This window comes from Alligator sinensis, unplaced genomic scaffold, assembly GCF_000455745.1.
Source record: "Alligator sinensis unplaced genomic scaffold, ASM45574v1 scaffold223_1, whole genome shotgun sequence".
Lineage (NCBI taxonomy): Eukaryota > Metazoa > Chordata > Crocodylia > Alligatoridae > Alligator > Alligator sinensis.
This window is the reverse complement of record NW_005841936.1, coordinates 2,222,012-2,244,724: the sequence shown is the minus strand read 5'-3', so window position 1 is coordinate 2,244,724 and position 22,713 is coordinate 2,222,012. Positions and strand designations below refer to the sequence as shown.

General features: G+C 39.5%; 1 protein-coding gene across 3 annotated transcripts in view; it reads right to left on the bottom strand.

Annotated features, from left to right (window-relative positions):
- The window catches only part of TTC37 (tetratricopeptide repeat domain 37), a 78,266-nt gene that overhangs the window by 4,580 nt on the left and 50,973 nt on the right, over positions 1 to 22,713 (bottom strand). For all 3 annotated transcript variants that reach the window (XM_006019706.2, XM_006019705.1, XM_025199110.1), the window contains 12 exons: positions 21,714 to 21,791; positions 19,107 to 19,231; positions 18,558 to 18,681; positions 16,078 to 16,299; positions 14,852 to 14,924; positions 14,154 to 14,207; positions 13,921 to 14,032; positions 11,045 to 11,173; positions 7,487 to 7,608; positions 5,817 to 5,975; positions 2,734 to 2,886; positions 190 to 320 (listed from right to left, as the gene is read on the bottom strand). In XM_006019706.2, the coding sequence (XP_006019768.1) occupies positions 190 to 320; positions 2,734 to 2,886; positions 5,817 to 5,975; positions 7,487 to 7,608; positions 11,045 to 11,173; positions 13,921 to 14,032; positions 14,154 to 14,207; positions 14,852 to 14,924; positions 16,078 to 16,299; positions 18,558 to 18,681; positions 19,107 to 19,231; positions 21,714 to 21,791 (1,482 nt within the window). The remainder of the gene's footprint in view (positions 1 to 189; positions 321 to 2,733; positions 2,887 to 5,816; positions 5,976 to 7,486; positions 7,609 to 11,044; positions 11,174 to 13,920; positions 14,033 to 14,153; positions 14,208 to 14,851; positions 14,925 to 16,077; positions 16,300 to 18,557; positions 18,682 to 19,106; positions 19,232 to 21,713; positions 21,792 to 22,713) is intronic.

Sequence of the window (22,713 nt, the reverse complement as noted above, 5' to 3'; positions counted from 1 at the left end):
AGCATCGTAGGAAGCATGATTGTTGGAACAAGGGATCAATTTGAATTGCACCTTTAAAAAGAATGTTTGTCAGCAGACTGTCACACTACTGCAAGATTTCAATGGATTTTTCAGCTTTTAAGAAGTTAAACGAACGTACCATTTTGCTTTCATTTGAGTGAGGTACATTGTACTGTAGAGAATACATACCTTGCTCCCATCTTGCGACTGTACTGTAGCAGTGCTCGCAGAAGAACTGCCAGAGGGCAGAAGGAAAGTTTCAAGGCTTCGGTTGTTGCCTCTTGTACTAAGGATGGCCAGTGATCATTTGAAACATTAGCCTATAAGCCAAAAACATAGCAAGAAAAGCATTAATAGCCACTATGTAATCAAAATGCTTTGCTGTGGTGTATAAGTAATATTTGCTTGCAAACCTTTTCTCATATTGACATTTGATTCTGGGAGTCAGGAAAGCTAAAATGCTAGTTTAATGGCACCAAAAATCTTCCTAAATCTTATACTACAAGAAAGTTAGAAAACCAGAACTACCTTTCAAAAACCTCTTGAGCTCCATTACCATTCGCTTGGGGAGTCACTTTTTCCCCTGTAAAAATGATGTTCTTTTAAAGGATAGCTAGGATGTATAACAATTTGGTACAGCTGACAAAAATTTGCAAGATTACTTTGGAGAGACGCATATATCAACCTTGCTGACAAATATCTATGTGCAGTAATAAGTTAAAATATCAAACTGGAATTGCATTTCAAAGTGGAGGCACCATTCAGTAAAATCTTATTAAATTCAGTGAAATATGCAAACAAGCCAAACACGGTACAGTATCAATATTTTTATATACTAAATGCTTAGGTTCTCACCAAGATGGCTGGCTGGTCCGGGGGGGGGGGGGGGGGGGGGGGAAGCACCCCCACCCCAAACAAAGCATACCCCCAAACCAGGGCTTATTTTTCTAATCAAGAAACAGCCATTACATTGGAGGGGTCCAAGGAAAATGTGCAAGGGGTCTGTTCATAAACTGGATGTAGTTTAAGTAGACTCAGGTTGACAGCAGACAGAGCAGATAACTTCCTGCACAGCTATTTTTAGGCAAAACAAAAAGGTTTTTTTTTTTAACATACAGTACACAGTTAAACTTGTGGAACTCACTGCCACAAGAATTTGCAGAGGCGGATCATGAATTTGTCCAATTCATTTTTTGACCTAGTTAACAAAGGACAAATCCAATAGGAGCCATTAAGTAAAACAGTAAGGTATGTATCCTCTGTCAGCTCTAAATCCATGATGGCCAAGGGAATGAATTACTCTAGAGGGACAGTATATGGATGGGGCATACAAAAAGCATCTACTATTGGAAACACTATTGTAGGTTAGAGGGAGCACTGGATGACCCACTATAGCACTTCTTGCATTCTAAAACATGGATAGAAGGTTTTGGTTTTTTTTTTTTTGGTTTTTTTTTAAGAGTTGTTATCTGCTTCAAGTAATTAAAGCAATTATGAAGATGGATTAGGATGAAATATTCTATACCAGTTTCAAATATTGCAGTGATTTGAAAGCAACCCAAGAGCTTAGGTACCTTGTACCACGAGAGTTTTTACACCTGGTTATTTTATGGCTGCAATTTTTGCTGCAGGCAGTTTGAAATGGGGAACAAGTCATTAGAAATGAGAGCAGAATCATGTGGAGATACTTTTATTGGACAGCTTTCCTCTTTGGAGGCAGATAGTACTTTTTACTAAACAGTTTTCTCCCACTGATCAGGAAGAAAGAGAGCTTAGTTTTATATTTTGAGAAACCCTTCCCCTATCCAAGATCAAATCAGGTTGTCTACTTAGTGTCAATTAAACATTAAACTGTCTTTCCCATTTAGCATTCAGGTCATAAGACAAAAAACACTTTTTGCTTTTTCTTTAGGGTAAGTCTTTTAGCTAATGTTTTCTCACATACTGAAGAGATGAATGCTCTGACATTCTTCTTGATGCTAAACAGCAGTAACCAAGCAAGGCACTGTTTTCTCTTACTGCGTAGTTAATACTGTTCTTGGAAAAAGTCCCATACTGCTTATAGGTGGCACTGTACTTCACCTCCAGAAAAAGCTTCAATAATAGCAGCCTATATCTTGTTTAAGGTGCATTCTGCTGTAAATGTAATTATTATGGTCCTTAGGAAGGGCAAGGGATAGACTTATTTTCTTTAGGGTTTAAGTTCCACAGGAGAAAAAAAAAAGGTCTTTTAAAGGCAACTGCCCCACACCTACACCAGGGTACTTCAAAATTCACTGGCAAAACACAAATATTAGCAAAGAAGTTAAACAATAATAAAACCAATTGCCTAGACAGGGCCACATGTTCAGCAACTCAAAAGTCTTGAAAGGGTGAGTAAGTTTGAATAATGGACATTGATATTTTTAGAAAAAAAAGGCATAGAGGCAGAATTAATCCTCCTTTGGTTACTCAACCCATTTTTTTTTTTAAAGACAGAAAGCACTTGTGGAAAGAAGTCCAAGAAGCAGTGGGCAAGCTTCAAAAGTCAGTGTTATTTTATTCCTCATCCTTATCACAAAATGAGAACTGAATTTTTGGCAAAAGCTTCAAAGGAGTAGTTCAAAGAATGGGTAGGGTCCACATGGTTTATGCAAGGACTTCAGAAATTACCAAGGAAAATGACAGTACAAGAGCCTTACATTACATGGCTTTCATTTTAAAATAGTTTCATTATACTTGTGATGTGCCTACCATGCAGATTTCCAGGGCAAGCATTGCTAGCCTGAGCAGACTTGATAGCTTCCCATGCCAGTTACCCTGCTGTGATGCCAACTGTAGACTCTTTCTGTAACACATCTCTGCTGCAACCATCATTCTCTGAGATTCATATACTTTTGCCAGCCACTGAAAACAAAAAGCAGGACATTCTGTTTTAATGACCCACCAAACGTCAAATATTTTAAAAACATTTAAGTTACAGAAAAAAAAAAAGAATTTTCCCTTATTTCATTTCACTTATTAACCCACAGTCATTTTAAGTTTGGCTACTTTAGAGCACACAAGTATGAAAAGCTGAACATGGACTTTGAGGGAAACAGAGTAAGTTTCCATGAACAACTCTGCCAATGCATTCTCTCTAATATTGCAACTATTTATTTCACAAAGGTCTCTTGATAATATCGCCAGCCATTTACTAGTTTGTCTTGACCTCTCTCAAAAACACAAAACTAAAAAGAGAGAAACTTATTTTCCTTCCAATATAACCCATCCTATGGCTCTCAGAACACAATACCTTGCAGCTCATTTGGCAACAACAGTTCAATTGGCATGTCTGAACTACTGTTCAAACAAGTTAAACTGCTTCATTCAAAAGGAACAATAATTTCCTATCACATCCTTCTCCTTAAACAAAATCTCTATCACATGCTTTCACATGGGCGGATGGGACAGGGAACAGAACTTGCACTGGAATTAGGATGGGGAGGAAGATTACACTGCTTCATAGAAAGTTGCCTCTGTTCACACGTGTAGATTTTTCTGTCCCTGGTACCAATCTACATGAGTTTCTCAAAAAGTAAATTCAGTCAGAAGAGATTGCATCTTCCCACTTGGAGTGAGAGGGTGGGTGAGAAACACCACCTGAACAATGGTTATTGACAGCTTTTCCTCTGGAACAGCCTCTATATACCAGATTGTAGGAGATTAGTGTATCATGATTCTATTGGACAATTGTGAGGCGCTGCTAGTTCACTGTGTTTAAGTAGAGAAAACGCAAAGAGGAAGATACAGATATGGTAGCCTCAGATTCCCACCTTCTGTCTGAAGTTTGAATGGGCTTTCATGGTAACTTTGTTCTTGTATACCAGAGTGGAGAAGTGGTTATCAAAATATTAGTTCTCTAACTCTCCTAACAGACGCAATTATTTTGCAGGAAAGCCATTTAGATAGGTAAGTACTACTGAAAGACTCACAGAGGGACCATTAGCTTTATTAAGAAAAGACTCAGATACCCATGGTGAGGGAGGCTTCCTATAGAGGGAAAGACATCTACCCTGGCTCCTAGAGAACCCTATAGGCTGTAAAGAAGTGGGAAGGACAAATTTATTATGAGCAGGTATGGCAGCCATGTAAAGCAAAACCACTTTCACTCACAGCATTTCAGAATGGAGTCTGGACTATAACAGGGATAGTGACCATCCCAGAATAAAAATGGTCCTCAGTCATCTATGTTGCAAAATGGTGTTCAAGCCTGCAAAAGGCTATAGCAGGAATCAAAGGAGTCCATACCAGAGCTGGTGAACTTTGCAGGCTGGTCTGAGTTGTCAGAGATTCTTGACATTTGAAACAATCTCTAGTACAAAGGTTCTGGCCCGACAGAAGTGCAGGACTTCTATTAAGATAATCATTTATACAGGCTGCAGTGAGGATTTCATCTTATTAAGTCCTAAAGACTAGAAGAAGTTGCACATGATTCGTACTGCAAAGTAGGGGCCAGATGTGACCAGGGATAAAATTCCTTGAAGTGTGAAGGGGTTTCCTTAACTTACCCTTCCTATCTGCAAGCATGAGAATCTCTAGGGCCTACAGGATTTAAAAAAAAAAAACAAAACCTTGGACACAACAAGCATTTCTCCAATATTGTTCTCATAAGATCTTGTCTTTATATTCAAAAGGGCAATGATGTCACCCTTGCATGAAGCTGTTCATATACTACTGCTCTATAGCTACAGGTCTGAGACAGCTCAGCCACCTGATACAGGGGGCATTAAGTCCCACAAGCACAAACCCTCAAAAAAAATCCAACAAGCCACAAACCTTTCCATAAATGATGCCTGCACATCCGAGAAAAGAAGGCAGCAATGGCCTAAAGATTTATGACACCTCAGCATTATCCTCCTTGTCACTGATACAATAGGTCTAATAGCCTTGCTTTGTTTTCAAGCCGTAGTGCTTAACTTGACTTCATTAATTTGTAGTGATGGTAAGAGTGCCACACTTTCTGGACAAGTTTCTAAATTACAACATTACTCATTTAAAAGATAAAAACCACAGAAACGCACCAGGCATCTTGTAGAGCAGCAGAGTAAGTGGAGAAAAATCTACCCATCCTGTATTGCAGGAAGACTGATGTTTAAATTACAATGCAACTTTCTCCCTTGACAGTGACAGACTGTCAAAAGGCCTGCTCCCTGCTTAGAACCCGATGTTAAAATATGAGCCAATCACCACGGCGTTATAGCATTTTCGCAGCAGCAGTGTTTGCTAGATGCAAAACTTCTCCGGATATCGAAGAAAGGAGGGAACAAGCCTTTTGATACGAGCCCAACCTGAATGATGGAGGAAGCTTCAGGGGACAGGGAGCCTGGATCATTTTGAACAGGGGAGAGAAACTCTGTGCCAAAAGAACAAGCAGAAAGAAAGCAGAGGAACAGTGCTGGTCTATAAGAATGCATCCATTACTGTCTGGAGAAATTACTTATTTGTTCCTAGGAATGTACGTTAAAGGTACCTTAAGCTAAAAATATTTAAATTGGAGACCTATGATTCAGAAGCTAGGGCTAATGACAACTGACAAGTTCCATTCATTAAGTCAACCTCTAAATTTATACTTTTCCTGTCTTTGTCATCTCGACAGAAAGCTGTTGCAAAGAGACCTTTACTTGTTCACAGGAGGAGGGAGCACAAATGATCAGGTTCACCCAAGATGGTTAGCAATTACTCATCTCCCTCACTAGGTGTCAGCAAGAACAGAAGAAGCATGTTAACTCCAAAATGACCATTTTGCTCAGATACTTCAATAAGTACTCCTGTCAAAGTAAACTGCATGGACTTACATGCCAAGCTGCAACTGAAGAGCCGTTGGTCATGACTGTTTTACGGAGTTCCTCCAGGATGGCATCTGGAAGATCTTTATGTGACTGCAACAACTGCCTACACTGAATTTGCCTCAAAAGTAAGAACAGGGCTGACTGCTCAGGACAACTTTTTAAACCCTGAAATCAAAAACAAAGTTTTTAATGAGTTTAAGTGAACAACATTTTCAAGAACTATATGAATATTCTTTATGTTTCTCTGTACAATCCAAAATGGGGAAAGAGGGAAGGAAAAACCCACCCTCACCTCATACTCAACCTGCAGCAAGGTCTTTGTCATGGTTTAACCTGCACCTTTCTACACACAAGGGATATTCCTAAAAGGAAGTCTAGGGAATCACACACTAAAGTTGGCAAGGGACACGCACTACTCTCAGGCCCCACAGGGAATTCTTCCAAAGAACCTGCCTCTTACATTGGAGGAGGTTTGGAAAAATTAGCTTTCTTATGAAATTGGAGAATGCAAAGGTGGCAGCTAAGAAATCCACAGTGCCTGGAAGCAAGTGGAACAATAAAGAGCTTCAGAGCTGGCCTGATGCCATAGAGCTGTCATGTAGATGGACCTGGCCTTGAGAATATTCTGAGCAATTTGTGAGTTTTCAGGCTAGCATCTCCCAATTAGGCTGGTTATTTAAACAGAAGCTTTAATAAGGGGTTTCCCAAAATAGGAGAAGTTCCTTAAAATTTTCTTTAGCAGTGTTAATACTTGCTAGGATTCAGGTGAATGCCTCTGATCTGGCCTAGTGATATCCAACTTGTTCAGCAAGAACTTGAAAGGTGAGGTTGGGCTAAGAGGGGAGGACCAACATGAACAACACTAAGAAGGACAGTCATGTTCCATAACCGCCAGCTGCACTTCTATTTGGACACAAGCAAAATAATAACCTTATGATATGATGTGGGGATGAGATCAGGTGCAAGCCCTTCTGCTTTAGTGTACTGAACATGAGTAGTGAGCAATTACCATATGTTCTCACATACTACATGTCCCAGAATAAGACATGCACGTAGTTTCTAAAAGATTAAATGAAGAAAAACAGATCTTTCTTTGAAAATACTGGCAAGTACAGTATTCACAGAGAACAGGCAGCTGCAGTAGGAGGAGAGCAAAAACCTGTGACTGCTCTGTTAACTTCTAGCTGCAGGACATGGCAAGCACTGCTGGCTGCCCATTTGGCTCAAGAAGAGGGGTGACAGTTAAGCTTGGCCAGCAGCACCTATTAAGTCAGCTGAAGGACAATCCTGATGGAGCTGAACTGCCTGGTCCCTCTTCTCAAGTTGGGTGGGCCCCCAGCTGACTTGACAGACACCACTGACAGCCCATCCAACTTGAAATGTACTCTGGCTCCCACAGAATCAGGCCCTCATTTCTCTGCATTTCCAAACAACAGACATGCACCCCTACTTGCAGAAGTGGATTTAAAAAACAAACAAAGATGTGTGCATGGCGCATGTGAGTAAATACAGTATTTAGTCAGTCAGTTTTAAAAAGTCTCTCTCAAAGAAATCAGCAGTTGTTACATATTTGACTGTACTCTGCTGGTCATATGCAGTTTATCATTACTTACAGGACCCAGGAATTATTGCTGTTTCATGATTGTGCCAAGCACCAACAGCAGAAGTAACTTTACCTTTGTGCAGAGAGCTTCAGCTTCTGTGAGTCTACCCATCTCTTTTAAACCAGTAATAGCTTGACAAAGAGACCAGTCTTCAAGAGCTTGGATGTAATTAGCTGGAAAGTTATTTCCTGCAACTGTAATAAGTATAAACATGCATCAAAAATGGATTGCTGCACCTGCTCTATAACCTTAATACATGGCCAACCTGAGTCTTAGTAACTAAAAGGCGACCTCATTATGAGGTTAGGTTACACAGGCTCAGTAAGCATTTCCTAGTTTTCACAAGCATAGTAAAATGGCAAAAGGTAAACTAAAAAACAGCACCATTTTAAGTATCATGCTTTAACTTTTAGGAGGTAATAAAGTCCTTTTGAATAAAAGTTTTGCAAATTTCTAAAAGTCAGCTAAATGTGAGGCCCACAAATTAAAGTTGCCCTTTAAGTAAACATTACCAACAATATAGCAGGATATTGGACAGGTTTAACAACATAGGAGTGTATTCGACAAATGTTACAAGATAGTAGTTCTTAGTAGCATTTTAAATGCATGATTTTGAAAGCTAAGAAATCCTGAGCTAAGGATTACGTAAAACAGCCATAGCTCTGACCTTGTATCCTACCATCCAAAGTATTTCATAATTAGCATAGCTAGAATTTAATGAAATTAAAGTAATTCTCAGCCTCTCCTCAATATTCCTGACCCTTATTTGAACTGCACATAAAATTATGATCTCTCATTTGCAGAATTTATGTAATAGTTCATTTAATAAAATCATAGTTCTTGGTGAACTATTGGTAAGTGTCAGTTCACTGAGTGCTGGCTAGTTCTTGGGCAGTGTTTACAAAGTATTCTTTATGTTCTAAGCTTAGAATAGTAACTCTAAGCTATTTGTGGAATGTACATTTTAAAACAGGTCTCAAATTTTAAACAAATATAAGAATATAGCTTGTTAGAGTATTTATAAAAAAGCAGAAAGGAAGAAACATTATTCTCCACCTCCCCCCAAAAGAAAAAAAAACCCAAACAGTTCTATTTTTATTTGGAGAGGAAGTTCATATGAAATTTCACACATACAGAAATTACAACTGTTCCCATCCCTGGCTAAAAATGAGAGAGACTGTAGAAAACATTACATATGCATCATGATTGTGGCACTCTTCATAAAATGGACACGGATGCCAGAAAGATTTATTGGGTTTACTTCTAGAGAACAAAATGAAAAGATCCATATTGGGAGGCAGGAGGAGGAGGGGAGAGTGGTAGATAAATATTAGAAACCTCGCTATGTAGAGACACAAGGAATAAGTTCTCTGGCTCCTAGCTGAATGGTAGTAGTTAGGAAGGTTAATGTCCACGTGGCAAGTTTACCTGATCTCACTTCATACCCTGCTACTGGCTCAAGTTCCTATTTCTTTCTCTTTCTCCAAGCAGGAGAACTGTATCCCATGAACTATGATTAGCTTCTCTCTTTTGGGGAGTCCTGTGTGTAGAAGTCTGCAAATAGACAACTCTGTCACCTGGCCTTCCTAGCTGGCTCACCACCGCTAATGCAGTTTCTTAGGGCCCCTCTAGATATTCAGGTAAAAGGAAAATGTGGGTGGCAAAACGTGTGATGGTGAGATCTAGCATCAGATCCTATCACGCTTTATTGCTGGTGCAGTGGGAGCCTGGGATGACTGTCTCAGGCTCTTCCTGCACTGGCAAGTAGCAAACTCCAGCAGCTGCCAGATTCTCCACCTATGTAATGCCAAACAGCTGAGTCCTGCAGCTGATCATGGCCCTACTCTCAGCCCTGGCAGCACACAGTGCACCCCTGTGGCTGGTATCAGCTGATGGGGCTCCCAACTGCAGGGGCATAAACCCTGCTACAAGTGCAAGTTAAAGCTGGATAGAAACCAGATATAAAGTTATTACACATTTTCCGGCTCTAACTTTATAGCTGGATGGACCTTATGGTGTGATAGTTAATTTGCATGTGTAGCTGGTCTAAATTAACTTCACAGTTACCCAGTTAAGTACAAAATGCATGTAACATGTAGAAGAGGCCTTAGTCCTTGCCACAGAAAAGGACTTTCCTTCCAAAGAAAGGAGGGTGTACAAACAAAAACAACCCCCCCTCCAAACTTTTCATACATTTATACTGACTCCCTTTAGACCTCTTTAGGTAATAAACTTTCCCAGGCTCTCTTGGGATTTCTTGCTTGAGCCTGGATATTCTTCCCACTTGCTGCATATGGTGCAATGACTTTGCTTGATCCCAAGTCTACTGTTTAGGGGATAGCAGCCAGTGACAGCATATCACCCAACTATCTTAGATCTTAAAACACAAGCAACACCCCATCCCCACACACACACCTGACTCTTGTATTCTTTGTTTTACCTGGTAAAGTGGGCAAAACCTAATTCAGCTGCCTTGATTACTGAGCCCAACACCTTTAAAAAGGGACAGCCCACCCTGCAGTAACCAACCAATGCATTCTATAGATGTACAGAGGTGAGTGCTTACTAGCTATCACTGAGGGAGGGAAACACCCGCTTTGACCCACATTGAGGTTGGAAACATCTATTCACTATTTGATACAAGTCAAAACAAATGTATTGGCCATATGCATTCATTTTCACATCTCTGGAACAAAATGAGGAAAAACTATATAGAAAACTGGAAGTAGACAAGATGCTCACTTAAAAGCACTAGTTACTAGGTGTGTGTCCGAAGTGGGCCCTATTTGATTCAGATTCTGACTGAACCAGGGACAGTGATTCGATTCAGCCAAATCCGAATCTGAAGATTCATTGCCGATTTGGAGAATCAGCGAGTCAGAGACAGACACAGCTTTAAAAGTTTGCTCTACATACTCCAAGGTACCGGCGCGGCTTGTGATCGCTGTGATGCTCGGGCATCCCACAGGAATGCAGGGGGGCCCTCCACGTGCTCAACGGCAAACCTGGAAGTACTTCTGGTCCACTTCCGGGGAGTGTGCTGGGGGGCCCCCCTGCACCTCCCCAGCTCAGTGATTCACCACAGGGGGACCCTGGGTGCCTCCCCAGACCCAGGAAGCACCAGTCACCAAGCCAGGGGGGATGAGGGGGGGGCCTGCGCGTTCGCTGGCAGACCCAAAAGTGGACTGGAAGTACTTCTGGCCCACTTCCGGGTCTGCTGCCAACCACACTAGGAAACCCCCCGCGCTCCTGAGACATTCCATGCACCCCAGCACTCACGAGCCCCTGCTACCTACAGGAACGTAGAAAAAACATTTAAAGCCGTCTCTATGTCCGAATCTCCAAAATCAATTTGGAGGGTTCCAATTTGATTTGGAGAGATTAAAGGGTCCTCCAATTCAATTTGGATTCAGAGATTCGGGTACCAAATTGGGCTGAATTGAATCAGGGACCAAAGCTTTGCACAGCCCTACTAGTTACTTTATCAGTCTGTATTTTTGAGTAATGAGAAAAAGTTAAGTGATTCCCTTTAAACTGTCAACTAAAAACAGATTTGCCAACTCAAAAAACATAAGAGAAGTTTGCTTTGTCAAATTATGAGAGAGTTCAGAAATGTCTACTGTAACTTACTTTTGGCTGAAACTGTGGCTACAAGTGTCATTTCCAAATCTGTTCTCTTAAGCTGTGTGTTGCTCAAGCAGACGACAGTGTTTTCAGCATGGCAGGCAGCCATTAGCACTGCCCAGGCTGCAGGGTCATCTGAAAAATAAAGTGACACATTTTGTAAAAACACTGGCATGCCATTTGGAGTAGTCCTTACCATATAAAGTGAAGAGAAAAAGCAGTCTAGTATAAATTTTATACTAAAATAAGCCAATGGATCCTTGAGGATATTCAACAACTAATGAGAGGGGTGGAAAAGAAAATCTTTGTAAATCAAGGCCCAGACCAATTCTGAACATGGATAAGTATATTCTATCAAAGGAAGGTTTGCAGAATGATATCAATGCTTTGAAGTAGTAGCACCTTCTATTTGAAACAGTTTTGCAAGCTTTTAGGCTCAATATCCTTGCATGTAAGTATTACAGCCATAATACAAAGGAAAAAAGCTGGCAGAGAAATTAAGCAGTCTGTAGATTTGCAAAAGTCTATTATAGTCTCAGAAACTGAGAAATAAATAGCAAAAGCCAATCTGGTGTCTGCTTTGGGATGCTGCTTTTTAGCATTTTCTGCCTGCAACAGCATTCCCACTTCTATTTCCAACACTTTTTGCCAAATGCCATTTATTATGACAAATACATTTACCTTGAAGAGCAACAAAATGTTTGTGAATCTTAGTGGTTCAGGTATTTAAATTCAGCTGGACACTAACTATAAAGAAACAGCCCTGTACTAGCAGTGTCCTTGAGAACAGGTGAACTGGAGCAGCCCATGCTTTCCTCAGACAGGATCACGCTAGTCTTTGGAAAGCACAAGGATTAGGGGAGGAGAGGACAGTTGCAGACTAAACAGATGTACTGCTCTTTCTTGGAATACATTTCCAGTGGTGGAAGTTTTCCATTGCTAGAACTGATCATTTGTACATGGCCATATAACAGGGGCACTCAATCCCTCACCTGTAGGTCAGATCTGGCCAACAGGTCTCCACACGGACCTGACAGGAGTTCTGAACCTTGCCACACCAGTTCAGGTGCCCAATCCCAGTGCACAGGGCCAGTGCCAGGAGCTTGGGGCCCCAATCCCAGCATGCAGGGCTTGATCTGGCCTATGGACTAGGACCAGCCCTGTACCACTCTGGCTCAGAGCCAAAAGCTTGAGGACCACTGCCATAGACCACTGGACAACATTCACCTAGAAAAATGAAATGCAGTCCCTGACAAGGTCTGCTGGTTTTGAACCAATTACATTAGGCTAAGTCTGTATTCTATTATAGAGCCATCCAGTTATGGAAAAGTACTGAATATGCATTATTTCTAACCCTGTACCCTTCAAGTACAGTTTTACATCGGTTATTCATTAAGATACAGAGGCTGCAATGCTTAAGTCACAATATTAAAAAAAACTTGGAGCAGGGAGAAAAAGCCACACAAAAAGTGATTTTTCCTCACTTCCTGCATGTTTTTAATAAAATTGCATCAGTATCTGAACAACACTCATTGTAATTTGTTACAGGGAAGCTGTAAAGGTTTCAAGTGCAATTCTGCCCTGAAAAAAAGGTTTAAAAGGAGAGCTTATACGGTTCTTTTTTTGTCAGAGCAATGGCTAAATACATTTTTCAGTTTATGTGTAGAGTAAACACCCAAGCAACTGAACCCATGTGTTTTTTTTTTTGTTTTGTTTTTGTTTTTTTGTTTTGTTTTTTTTTTTTTTACCAGCAAGCTTTGTAAGCTCCAGCTGAAGTTAGAAATTTGAGCTGCTATTTTTGGATCAAGCACCACTATTAGTAATGAGTATTTTACAATAAGAATTTTTTATTTGTCATGGTGAGGGTGCAAAAACAAAAACCAAAAGAACCCCCCCTAAACTTTTCATACATTTATATTGACTCCCTTATATTCTTAGAAGTTTTTCCTTCTACCAAGCCTTAGGTGGAGAAAATCCATCTCACTGTCTGCTATTACAGAAGTTTGACATTGTACATTCTAGCAGAGACCTGTTTTAGATTAAGCCACACATTGAGCATCACCATAAAATAAGGCAAAGTTTAAAACAAAAACAAAACAAAAACTCAAAGGAATATGATTTTATTTGCTTCCTCATCAGGGAGTTTGTACACCTCCAATATATTGCAACAAGCAGGGATCCTACAGACTGCAGTCTTTTACTACAGAGCCTGACTCATCCCCGCCATGGGACCATCCTCTGTATGGAATGAAATGAAAGTGCTGGTACATGATTAGGTAGATGCACAAAGGACCACACTGAGGCTGTAAAAGAAAGCCTTATTTTAGGCATTTTCCAGCTTTAGTGCGCTTGTATTTCACAATTCATGAGCAGAAATTGTGCAGTGAAACAGTCAGATCTGCTGTACTGCTGAGCAACTGACAAAAATTAAGGGGAATGAGCTACACTTCGCCAAAGAGCTTCAGGGATGTTTGCTAACAGCAGAGAGAAACTGATGAGAAGCAGGAATCTTGGATTCCATTCCAGACTCTGACCAGAAATTCAACTCTTGCAGACAGACACTTTTGCCCTGCCCCATGACTTTCACTGTGCCAGAACCGTCTTCTCCACCCCAAGGTTGTCCCAATCCTATTCTTTTTACCTACCCAATTCTAGTTCACTCTTGGCATATTTCTTATTCCATTTCCAGCCCTGTGGGATGCTATTAGCTGCTCCCTCTAAATCAGTGCCTAGGGCCTCACTCATCCCACCTTAATTAGGCCACTGCAAAATACCTGATCAAAAGAGTTATCCTAAGAAAAAAAAAGTACTGGAGGAAACATAAGTAGAACTTTTTCCACAAAAGCATTAATACTGAGAATTTTAGTGAAGAATTCAGTCACCTGGAAAGAGATGAATTGCCTTTTGGATATTCTTTAGTGGGTTGTTCTTCTCATCTTCAATTAAATGACAGCCTGCTGCCAGCTGATTAACTGCAGTATTCAGTAAGGCTTTCTACAAATGAGAACACAGGATACTTTAAAAAAAAGTATGTGGCAATTGAAGATGATTCACCTTATGGTTATTAATGGGATTAGAAAGTCTATTTAAAGAGACAAAGAAACATGCCACACACCTTTCCCTGGTTTAAATCAAGTATCTGAGCAATACATCCTGCCACAGCTCCTCCCTGTAAGGTAAGATATTGAACTGATTACATAATGAATGCAGCACTTTTACAGGAGATATTAAAATTAGATCACGTTACTAATTTTGAACAAATGTAAACTAAAAAGTATGCATTCAGGTATTTTTCCTTCCACAGCAGCAAAATCTGTTCTCTCATTCATATTCCCATAACTGATCTAAAACAATTATTATATTATGAAGATTAACAAGACTAAAGCTATTGATGTGCTCTAACTGTTGCCCCATAAAGAAAAGTCTTAGTATACAGGTGCTTTTCCTTGCATTTTGTTTTCCAGCTAATTGTTACAAATGAAAGCAAAGTGAATGTTATCTTAGAAGCTGAGGTAGCAAACAAATAAGTGAAAAAACACTTTTGCTCATTAGAAAGAGATACATGTGCACAACAAATCTGTCTGTAAACAAATCAGATTCCTTGGGTGTGTGTGGGGGAATAAAACAACTAAAAAGGGTAAGCAAAAACAATTGTGCGTAAAAGTTGATAAAGTATTATTGTGACTGTGTAATGTCTACAAAATATGTATACAGCAGGCATTTAAAACAGCCTAGGCAAATTTTGGTTTTGAACTTCTCTCAAAAAGTTAATTCACGTTGAACAACTTGTACTGTCCACTCTAATGTGCTCACCTTTGCATTTTGTGGTGTATGGACAGGAACTAGTCGAGACAAGAGAGACCAGAGGGCAGAATTATCTGGATTGCTACAGGAGACAACAAGAATATTTAGAATGATTCTGCCTCTAAAAACACAGTACAAGATGTAAACCCTGCTTGTTACCATTCTGTAAGCAATTATTTTCAAACTATGTAATCTGCATTTCCCTCCCTCACCCAGCAGTCATTAAGTTTCCTTGGTTAGTGAATTAAAATGAAGAACTATCTGCACAAATTAAAACACTTTTCAACGGAGTTTATACTACAAGTTTAGGTTTTTTTGTTTTCTTTTTAAAAGCTGTTACAATAAGGAGAAGTTATAGATAAGAAGCCTTCTGATGAGCATTAAGGGAAAAAGAACTTCAGTATAATTTAAAGAGGGGGAGGGAGGAAAGAGAGGAAATAGGATAAAATGTCTGAAAATCTTTCAGAGACAATAGTTGTAAAGGGCATTTTGAGCTGATGCTCTAGGCTATGTAAATGTTACCACTATTACCACATTTGAGTCAATCAAAAAACCTCCCAAAGTGCTTAGCTGTAAGGACATTCAGCTAATAGAATGAACTGCTCACTAGGCCATTAAAGATTAGGTTAGAAAAAGACTGAGGGAACTCTGCAAGGAGGGAGGGGAAACCCTGCTGCAATGCAGAGGGCTTTTCCTACAGCATCAGCAAGGATCCTGTTCTTTACTCTTTAAAAGAAAAACATGGATTGTTGTTTTTTTTAAATCAGGGGTATCTTGGATTTTTTTGATATATATAACGTATCAATTGAACACAGTTTGCTTTAATATTGTAAATATATCAATAAAACTGGAAGCCTATCAGTGCCTCAATCATTATAATAAATTAAATTCTAAACAACTATATATTTTGGCATTTAATTTGGGGAGTTTAACCATGGAAAAATCAGAGCTTCCACCTGCCCCTTTTACTCACCAGGATGCAGGTCCAGCTGTGGCAGTCTCCCCCACTACTCTGTGGTGCTGAGTAGCCCTCCCTCTGCCCATGCTGTTGCCTCTCACTCTGAAGCCATAGATGCCCCAGTCCTGCCAGAGCCCCTCACTTCCGACCCACAGCCCCTGCTCCCCCTCCCCCTCCCTTCCAGCAGCAGCTTCCTGCTGGGTAATTTTGGATTCTACTAATTTTTGGTAGAGGGGATTTTGGATTCTACTAATAAAGAAAATTTCAGAACACATACGTATGGATAGCTTTGGAAGCTTGCCTCTGTGCTCCCACATTTCTGCCTTGCAGTGCATATACAGCAGATGTAATAAGGCATCTCTCATATAAGTGATCTTTCCCTTTTACATGCTTTAGTAGTTCTTTAAGAGCTGCTGTTGCTAGCGTAGCATCTTGTTTTGCCAGCCCAAGAGCACAAAGTGCTTGCAGACTTTCGGTACTGGGTTCCTTTAATATAGAGCTGTAAATGCAATGAAAGATGAGTTATTGTGGAATAAAAGCTGTACTTATCAATAGTACTGTAGGACTGATCGTCAATTATTACTGATCAAAGTGTCCCAAGAGAAATTTATGTACACGGATTCACTGAAAGTTGTGACTAGCTCTTGAAAGTACTATAAAAAAAATTCACTTTGGCTCCTACAACTAATATAACAATAACAACCCCACTATGAAAGACTGGATTAAACTAGATTGGTGTTCTTCAGCTGCCTACACACTCCAGTTTCAGCTGAGTGCACCACACAGCAGGATGGTGTGTGTTTGTGTGTGCATGCAGATACAGAACATAGCTGATGAGGATATGAGAAACTGTCCTAACACCCATCCCAGACATCTCTCCAAAATGAACACTTATGTCCCATTTTGTTCAAGACACTAGGATGCCCTGGACAGGTCTTCGAATGTATGGTCACTCTAAAATGGGGACATGTTCTCAGCCCTTTACACCTACCCACTGCCTGCCATAGCCTCTTACCCCAGAGAAACCTTTGTTCCACTTAGATACATAATCTTGTGACTATAAATTCAAGGACATCTATTAATATGGAACTGTGCACAATGGACTACATATTTCACTTTCCCCAAAAGCAGTTCTGAGGTGGTCTTTACATCAACCTTCTATCTAGATGGAAGTTAAAAATGTAGTAAGTGTGCATTGGTACCAACGCAGACATACTTTCTCTCTCCAAAATCAAAAGATCGAGTCCCTTTTTAACTCAAAAAAGATTTTCTTTTAGTACATAAAAGCTTATACAAAAAAAATATATAGAATAAAAATACCCTGGTTATTCAGAGATATATTTAATATATAAAACCGAATATTATTTACATAAGGTCTGAGACAGAGTACACACACTATTTGATGATCATGTTCTAATATGGCATTACCTATAGACATTTATCAGTGGAAAAGAACTAGGTTCCTACACAAACTGGCCCTACTTATTGTTTGGGCCTCTATTTAAAAAAAACAAAACCAAACAAACCAACCAAAAAACCCTAAATAAAATATTTCAATTTCCTATGTATTATTTTTGCTTTAAGTGCACTGGATTAAGAAAAAAAAAAGAAAAGATTCAACATTCTGGTCTACCAAGCTTTGCAGGGAGGAAAACAAACAAATAAAAGGTTGGTTATTTTCTTTTACCTTTGGTCCCTTTTCTTAGAATCAAGTAGCTCTCTTTTCTAAAATCACAGTTACTCCCGGTAATACTAGCTCTAGTAAAAGACTATGTTGAATTACTTTGCATCACTGTCAATCCATTGTTTTAAAGTTTAGAGACTGTTTTATATTCAGTGTTGAATTTAAGGCAATATTACAGTTGAAGTTTACCAGTTTTCTTTAATACAAGTGACAAATATTATGTAGGAAGTTCTTTTTGTTAACGTTTATGATAAAAATAGAAAGAGTACTGCCATGACTAATCAGCAACATTTTCCCACATCCTGTTAATCATTCTTCAAGACTACTCAAGATTAAAAGTATATTAATCTGTGACCTCAATTATTTCAGTAATTCGATGGGTTTGCTGGCAAGACAAAGTGCCAATATGGCCAAATTTCTGTCAGACAACTCTGACAGAACAACAATATTGGACTTTTATTTCTGCCTACTAGCTGTCAAAGGACCAGTAACAGATAAGGCAATAAATCTTGTCTGAAATACTAACACCGCCCCCCAACAAAACACCTGGCTACTTAAAGTGTGGAAGTAAAACAGAACTGTTAAACCTTCACATGAAATCTACATTACCACAACACTGCGCCAAAACGTTAAACACTTTTTCAAGGGATTTTTGATTACAGAGAAACAAAATTAAGTTTAATTGGCTAGCTGTTTCTTGTAGCTGGATAATATTCCAGCATTTCGTAAAGGTTAAGAACCCTACATAGACTTGTTCTGCATTTCTGAAGAAATTTAGAAGAGAAGCTTTTTGAAAGGAATGTAACAACAATATGAAATAAAAATCAAATGTGAATAACATATTTGTAGTTCAAGCAAATACACATTTAGAGATAAATGCATACAATCTCAGTCTTCATAATTGCAGAGTACATAGGTACATACCATCAGCTTGACTAACCAATTGTTTTTAGATTAATCCTTTATCAGACCTTCTGCCCCTATACCTCCTTACAGATACAAGCTTGGAAGATTTAAAGCTTTTAGAAAGAATTTAAGTTCTGTCAAGCGCACATGTTTATACCACCACATACCACTTAAACAGCAGTGTCTTTGCAGCATCCACGTTACTCTGCTTGAATTCTATTATTGCAAGTGCTGTTAAGATGTGAGCTTTGTTGTGTTCAGATTCAGCAATGGACAAGGCTTTTTCATAGGCTGGTAACATTAAAATTCAGAATTAAGTTTCAGAATTAGAAAGGCAGCAATAAAATGTAAGAGTTCTCTGAAATGACAAGGATAATACTATGCATATATAGTCTCTGGTTCCACAGTAACATTCTGCCTTAGTGCATTGGTTGGACAAAGGGACACTGTTGAAACTGCACAAACAACTATAAATCTGCCCCGCCCCTCCCCATCTTGTAAGTTTAAAAACTTTGCAACTACTGAAACGTGTTAAAAATGTAATAAAAGAACAAAAAACCCTCACACAAACTGATAATGGAATATCTATGTAAAAAAAATGTCCACTGTGTATTTAAGGAATCCTCTCTGATAATTTAGGATTATTTAAAGTTTATGAATTCAGTTGATACAGAAACTCTTTAAAATCTTCCTGATTTAAATAAATAGACACCTACCTTTAATACTTTCCTGTAGAAGCCCCTTTTTGAAGTAAACTAATGCTATTCCTACAAGGTCATCAAGTTCTCTGAGAGGAGTTGACATATAAGCCTGGATGGCCTTATCGTATTGGCCTATGCCACTAGAAAACAAACACATACACACTTAGATGTGACCCACCCCCAAAAAAAAAGTTTTCAACAACAACTTTAGGCAGATGAAATTTATCAAATAACATAATAAGTACCATATGACAAATGTACAAGTCATAACCTTATATTTGTTAACTACCATCTTTTAGGAGCTCAACAATACTAAAGGAAAGTGACCAAGTTTGCAGCAATCAGTTTTTTGTTTAAAAGAAATACTGATACGTCTTTATTCTGTAAAGATCTTTCCATGGATGCAGTACCGGCTTGGTAATACAGATATTCACAACCCCATTTCACTTGCATGAAAGCTTTAAGTTGCTGCTACCAGCTCAGAAATATTAACATGCAAGTCAAATGTTCGAGATAAGTGCTCACAAGATAAAATGCAATATTTGAAAAACACAAGCATACTTATATTAAGAACAGGTAGTATCCATAGATTAGCCAAACACACACAAAAATATTGCCTAATTATAGGCGTAGGAGGAAGAAAAAAAAAAAAAAAAATCACAGCAAGATTCAGAGATGTGGGGCAGAAAATTTTCCCAAACAGAAAATTTTCCAGTGCTTTATTTCTTCTGGGGGAAATTTTCCATTTCTAAAAAAAAATCATTGTTTCATAAAATTCATTAGTAACAATAAATGGATGCCAATAGAATATTAGGCAAGCTTCGCAGGTTCAAAGTTGTAATTAATGTTTTTCTGGTTATTATCCCTAGGAAGTGTGTAAGAGAGTACATATATGTTTTATTGGTTTGTAAACACGAGGGCAAATACACTCACATAATAAACCAAAAAATCCAAACCAAAAAAATCAAGTTATGAATTCACCTAATTGGCAGTGCAGGTCAAATCAAAACCAAAGCACGACATATCACGCACAGTTCTTTGGGTGTGCTAAACTTAGCGTGTCAACAGTTTTCAGTGTCTTCATTTTTTTTAAAATTTAAACAATGTAAGGGAAGTACATGCTAATGTGTACTGTTTTTACATTTTTATAAGTATTTCAATAAAAATAATTGCTTTCCACCTAAAGCTTTGAATTTGTTTGAATATAACATTTAAACCACATTAAGTGCTGTATTTCATTTTTTCCTAATCAAATATTCCACTTCAAATACTTGTGGCTATTGAGACATAAAAATAACTTGGGGGTACTTTTTTAGTTTTGTTTACCAAATATAAGTAAAATAAACAGAAATCCGATCTGCTAAGTCAGATCGCGCTCTATTTAGGGCACTGGAAATTTTTCCGGAAAACCCACATCTCTGGCAAAATTTCCATGCAAGACCGTAACTACAGAAGTGATGCTAGACTGAATAATAAAATAACCCAACAACTAACTAACTAACTAACAGTTAACTGCTGTATAGATACAAGCATCAGAGTCATTTGTCTCAATATATGCAACCACTCTGCTGTTGTGATATCTGCTATCTCAATTTTTAAGACCATCTCTGAAAATTAAAGTGTCATTAAGAATTATAGAAAGGCAAGCCCATGAAATAATCCCAGTGGTTCTAATCCTCAGATTGAGCCTGGAGATAGGTACTTCTTCCCAAGAAGAGTTAACCTCAAAAGCCTTGCACAACACAGCTGAAGTTACACTAAAAAGGAGGGCATGCTTTGCAACTGTCCTCTAGTAATTAGGATTTTTTCTACATTCCCTCAGATGAAATTCTGAAAAACATGAATGGTTATCAAGAATGAGGCAGACACCATAAAAGTCTTGCCAGATTGTTTCCCCAGAAAAGTTTGAGTCAACCAACCCAATCAGAGAAACTCTGAATACAGGATAAGCTGTCTGCTGAGGTTTCTTAGGAGAATTTCATTTCAAATTGCTACAGTTCAGTCCAGTATGGGGAACCTTTAGAAGTTCATAACAATTTCCACCCCCTCACACTGAAAATTTTTTTAAGGTAGTGACAGCCTGCAACAAATAGCTACTTGCACTCAAACTGGATTGCATGGGGAAAAAGGGAATATTTCAAATCAGACAGCAGGTAGAAAAAAACAAAATGAGATAAAGGACAGTTTATACTTCCTTTAAACAGCTACAGAAGAACAGACAATATTGTGCTACAGCTAACTACTTTTCATTATTTTGGGTACAGCTCTAGCTCAGAACAATAGAAGGGATTTAATGAAGACGCATATAAAAATAAACAACTTACTAAAACTGTACATTTTATGCTCACACTAGATTAAAGATGACTACTGTACCACTAAACAAAGGATGTAGTAAACCAGTGTTGTAAATCTTGTTTTGTAGATCTAATATTTTTAGCATGAATACAAGGCCTTACTCTTAGATTATCAAAATTTCTAATAGCTACTATATCAAGCTTTCTGAAGCACCCCACCAAATTTCCTTCCCAATTTTTACAGTGCCTAGCGGAATGGGGTTCTGGTCCACACCGACTCCTAAGCATTATAATAATACATTAAATTTAAAAAATGGCAACTACTTACCACAGTGATCTACCATAATTTCGCATTGCTATGCTCCACTTCTCTTTATCTTCGGAGTTCTTCAGTAATGATACTGCTCTAGAAAGCAAACGTGAAGTACAAATATTTTCAAGGGTACATACAAAATGATTGCTACATTGTACACACGTATATTTCAACTACCGGTGCAGTGTTACGAGAATTTCTGGGCTGATACCAATGGCTGTTTTTAATGAGCCATATCAGCAAATACTGATCTGATTCTGATATGCAGCCTGGCAGCATGGACAGTGGTGTCTGGCTGGTAAGTCTACTGTGGTGGAAGGGGCGAGGTGGGAGGGAAAGGGTATGGGGGAGCAGATCAAAGCCTCTGCGGTGAGGAAGGGAGTGGGGCTGGGGCAGGCACTGCACAGCAAGGGTGGAACATGGGACAGAGCCACAAGCAGCTCGACCAGGGGGTGCAGGGGTGGCAGCTCCTGTGGCACTGGGAGAGGGCTATGGGGCAAGGCTGTAGCCACCCCAGAGCTGACCGTAGCCCCCTACCAGTGCCACCTGCCCCAAGTGCAACCCAGCCCAGCCCCCTCCTCCACCAGGAAGAGCTTGGCACGGCCCCAGCCCCAGACCACAGCAGCAGCCCACCCTCACCCCACACACAGATTTGGGGGCACATCCCTCATGCCCTTCTGGGGTGTGTGTAGCAGCAGGAGCCGCCATCCCCTCCCCGAACCCCACCAAGACGAGCTGCTTGCTGCTCTGTTCCATGCTCCACCCCACCTGTGGAGTGCCTGCCCCTGCCCCATTCCCTCCCTTACCGCTGGGGCTTTGACCTGCCCCCCACATTTCCCTTCCCTTGCAACAGACTTACTGGCCAGACCCAGCTGCTCTCCATGCTGCTAGGCTGCGCTCCTGGCCACCTGCATGCTGTGCTGCAGCTGCGCGCATGCATGGGGCATTTAATGGGTGGCATTATCAGCCATATCAACCAAAAAAAAGCTGACTGCTGATACAGTCAATTTGCCTT